General features: G+C 52.0%; 1 protein-coding gene across 2 annotated transcripts in view; it reads right to left on the reverse strand.

The window, feature by feature from the left end:
- The window catches only part of RNF213 (ring finger protein 213), a 147,871-nt gene that overhangs the window by 54,696 nt on the left and 88,524 nt on the right, over positions 1-4,651 (reverse strand). For both annotated transcript variants that reach the window (XM_017879305.1, XM_017879306.1), the window contains one exon: positions 729-1,884. In XM_017879305.1, coding sequence (XP_017734794.1) covers positions 729-1,884 — 1,156 coding nt within the window. The remainder of the gene's footprint in view (positions 1-728; positions 1,885-4,651) is intronic.

Genomic DNA, 4,651 nt, shown 5'->3' on the forward strand with positions numbered 1-4,651 from the left:
CAAAAATTAGGCTGGGCACGGTGGCTCATGCCTGTAATCCCAGCACTTTGGGAGGCTGAGGAGGGCGGATCATGAGGTCAAGAGATCGAGACCATCTGGCTAACACAGTGAAGCCCCATATTTACTAAAAATAAAAAATTTAGCTGGGTGAACTGGTATGTGCCTATAGTACCCAGCTACTCGGGAGGCTGAGGCAGGAAAATCACTTGAATCTGGGAGGTGCAGATCACGCCACTGTACTCCAGCCTGGGTGACAGAGTGAGACTCTGTCTCAAAAATATAAAAAAAAAAAGCAAAAATTAGCCAGGCATGGTGGTGGGCACCTGTAATCCTAGATACTCAGGAGGCTGAGGCAGGGTAATCGCTTAAACCCAGAAAATGGAGGTTGCAGTGAGCTGAGATCATGCCACTGCACTCCAGCCTGGGTGACAGAGCAAGACTCCGTCTCAAAAAGAAAAACAAAAAAACAAACAAAAAAAAACAGTACACTGCAGAGATGTTTGCTGAGAGGAGGAAGGGAATGGGGCTCCCAGGGAATGCCCACTGTGGGAGACCAGGTGACCAGGGTGCCTGGTTCTGGCACAGACCCTGATTGACACCCACAGATGAATCACACCCTCCCTGAGCCTCAGTTTCTCCACCCTCAGACAGGCTTCATGTGCTGGAGGGGGAAGGGCCCTGGGCAGTCCCTGGGAGACGGGGCCCGCCCACCCTGCCGCTCTCCTTACCAACACCTGCTCGCTCCGAGGCCACAATCCCAACACACAGGCGGTCCTTGAACACGGCTGCTGCCGACACGGTCTGCTTCGGGACCCGGTAGTGATCTGCCAGGTAGGCTTGGATGGCCTCGAGGGGTGCCTGGGGGGTGACGAAGACCTTGTGCTGGCTGAAGGCAGAGGGGAGGTAGCAGTGCTCCCAGTCCCCATCGCAGACCATCACGAGCTGGTAGTCTTCCCGGTGCTGCTGCGTGCACAGTTTCTGGAAGAGCTCCTCGGCTTGGCGCGCCACCTCGTAGCTCAGCTGATCTGCGAACAGCAGGCTATAGACCTTGTGCCCCGGGGAGCCCAGGGTCAGGCAGCGGTGCAGCAGCAGTGCCACCTCCTCAAAGGTGGTTGCCGGGGTGCAGAGCAGCACCTCATCGTAGGTGGGCAGGGGCTGGCTCGGGGTTTGCATGTAGACAGCCAGGGCGGCTGGCAACACCTCCGAGTGACCACACACAACCAGGTTGGGCTGGCCGACTTGCAGGCCTCTCGGGAGATGCCGCTCCACGGGAGACCCACGCATCCCTGCCAGGTGAGCCAGACAGCGGCCAAGGGTCTCCAGGTCGAGGCAGTCGGGCAGGAAGGCAGGAAGGCACCCCATGGACTGCTCCATGATAACCCTTAGCTTGTCCACCAGGCTGAACTCTGAGAAGAGCATCAGTGGGAGCTCTTCCGTGACTGTCCTCACGCGGTACCTGGCGGCCTCACTCTCGCACCCCACGGAGGCCCTTAAGACATCCATTAGGGTGCAGTTGCTTTTGATGAAGGACAGCATCGTTAGGGCGGCGTCACTGGGCGGCTGCTTCCTGAGCTCAGTGCTCAGGTAAACCAGCTGCTCTGCCGTGTAGAAGTTCAGGTAAAAGTGCTCCATCCGCTTCTGGGACACAAATTCCTTCCAGCTGTCAAGGAAGTGCTCCATCTGCCTGCAGAGGGCTGCCAGCAGCTCAGTGACATCTCCACCCTCCACCAGCTGCGGCACCAGCTCCAAGCCAAAGTTCATTTGGATGGACACACCCTGCTTGGGGGAGCAGTAGACCATGGCGACCCAGGTCCTGAACAGCATATTCCCAGCAGAGCACAGGTCGATGAAGGCCTGGCTGAGCCTCTGCACGCTGCAGAAGACCTGGAGACGAAGAACCACAAGGTTGGCTCACAGAGCCATGCGAGAGGGCGGCACACTACTCTGCAACAGCACACAGGCCTACCTGTCCACGGGCCCACTGCATGATCTGCGCTCACAAGGCCGCCCTCCTCATCTACACAACCCACCCGAGAAGATGGCTCTCTTATAAGGAAAAGAGTCATTGTAGAGATAAACGGTATCATTTTAAAATTTTTTTTTAAATTTTTTTTGAGATGGAGTCTAGCACTGTCACCCAGTGGAGTGCAGTGACGCGATCTCGGCTCCCTGCCCGCTCCGCCTCCTGGGTTCGTGCCATTCTCCTGCCTCAGCCTCCCAAGTAGCTGGGACTACGGACACCCACCACCGCACCCAGCTAACTTTTTTGTATTTTTAGTAGAGACGGGGTTTCACCCTGTTAGCCAGGATGGTCTCGATCTCCTGACCTCGTGATCTGCCCGTCTTGGCCTCCCAAAGTGCTGGGATTATAGGCATGAGCCACGCGCCCAGCCTAATTATTATTTTTATTAAGACAGAGTCTCACTCTGTCGCCCAGGCTGGAGTGCAATGGCACGATCTCGGCTCCCTGCAAGCTGCTGTGCCTTCCGGGTTCACGCCATTCTCCTGCCTCAGCCTCCCGAGCAGCTGGGACTACAGGCGCCCGCCACCACGCCCAGCTAATTTTTTGTATTTTAGTAGAGACAGGGTTTCACCATGTTAGCCAGGATGGTCTCAATCTCCTGACCTCGTGATCTACTGCCCTTGGCCTCCCAAAGTTGTTGGGATTACAGGCGTGAGCCACTGCGCCTGGCCTTGTTTTAATTTTTTATTTTTTTTGAGATGAAGTCTCGCATTGTTGCCCAGGCTGGAGGGCAGTGGTGCGATCTCAGCTCGCTACAACCTCCGCCTCCCAGGTTCAAGCAGTTTTCCTGCCTCAGTCTCCTGAGCAGCTGGGATTACTGGCACCTGTCACCATGCATTTTTGTATTTTTGGTAGAGACGGGGTTTCACCATATCAGCCAGGCTGGTCTCAAACTCCTGCCCTCAAGTGATAGGCCCGCCTCGGGCGCCCAAAGTGCTGGGATTACAGGTGTGAGCCATGGTGCCCAGGCTGTTTTAATTTTTTTTTAATTATCTTTTTTTAATTGGGAAAAAAAAATTCATACTTTTTGAGACAGGGTCTCACTATGTTGCCCAGGCTGGTCATGAACTCCTGGGCTAAAATGATCCTCCCACTTTGGCCTCCCAAAGTGCTGGGATTACAGGTGTGAGCCACCGCGCCCAGCAGAGATAAAGGATACCATTTGTAAAGTACAAATCAACTTTAAAGAAAGCACCCATAATAAAATTGAGAGACTGTTACGTAAACCAGTACACCATTCTCCATATGATTCCTTCTGTTCTGTCCATCTAAATCTTAGTTATTTGGATTCTTTTTTTTTTTTTTTTTTGAGACGGAGTCTCGCTCTGTTGCCCGGGCTGGANCATATGTAAATATATGTATATTATATATACATATAAAGATTTATATATATATATAAATTAGGTCCCAGGGCTAGGACAAAGAGTAAGAGAATCTAGAAACATCCACTAGAAGTTAACTTCTCTTTGTATAAAATTCAAAACTGATGCAACATCACATCAGATTGAAGAATACACTCTCGAATCTTCACACTTCCCAGCCGTTACCTACTCATTCTCCTGACCACCTCCTGCCTCCACATGACAGCAGGCAAAGCACCGTCCTGCACCACTTAACACTAGGAACACATTCTGAAAAACGCACTGTGAAATGACTCTGTCACTGTGAACATCACACAGTGTGCGTGCAGACACCCAGACGCTAGAGCCGACCACACACCTGAGCTAGGTGGAATTTGCCCCTGGGCTGCAAACCATGACAGCATAGAGGCATCCTACGTACAGTGGGGAGCTGTGACACAGGGGCAAATATCTGAATATCTGAACATATCCAGGCCAAGCATGGTGGCTCGGGCCTGTAATGACAGCACTGTGGGAGGCCGAGGCGGTTGATCACTCAAGGTCAGGAGTTTGAGACCAGCCTGGTCAACATGGCAAAACCCCATCTCGACTAAAAACTAGTCAAGCGTGGTGGCAGGTGCCTGTAATCCCAGCTACTTGGGAGGCTGAGGCAGGAGAATCGCTTGAACCCAGGAGGCAGAGGCCGCAGTGAGCCAAGATCATGCCACCGCACTCCAGCCTGAGTGACAGAGTGAGACTCCATCTCAAAATAAAATAAAACATCTAAATGTAGAAAAGGTACAGTAAAAATATGGTATTATAATCTTTTGTTCTTTCTTTCTTTCTCTTTTTTTTTAAAAGACCAAGGTCTTGCCCTGTTGCCTAGGCTGGAGTGCAGTGGCACAACTGCAGCTCACCACAGCCTCGACCTCTTGGGCTCAAGTGATCCTTCCGCCTCGGCCTTCCTAGTAGCTGGGATCACAGGCGCGCACCACCATGCCTGGTTAATTTTTGAAGCACGGTTTTATAATTTTATGGGATTGTGGCCATATATGTGGTCTGCTGTTGACTGAAATGTCATTATGCATTGCATGACTAGCTAATGAAAGTCCCAGCAAAAGCAGAGGCTTCATCAGGGAGGGGAAGAGTAATGTTTATCCCAACAGGATGGGGCACTGCTGATAGGACAAAGTGAACAGAACAGAAGCGACTATTTCTTTTAAGGGAAACAAGATGGTAAACGAAGGGTGGGTCAAGAGACGCGGCTTTCTCTTCAAGTAGAGCAGCT

This window comes from Rhinopithecus bieti, unplaced genomic scaffold (genome assembly GCF_001698545.2).
Source record: "Rhinopithecus bieti isolate Rb0 unplaced genomic scaffold, ASM169854v2 scaffold_9899, whole genome shotgun sequence".
NCBI lineage: Eukaryota > Metazoa > Chordata > Mammalia > Primates > Cercopithecidae > Rhinopithecus > Rhinopithecus bieti.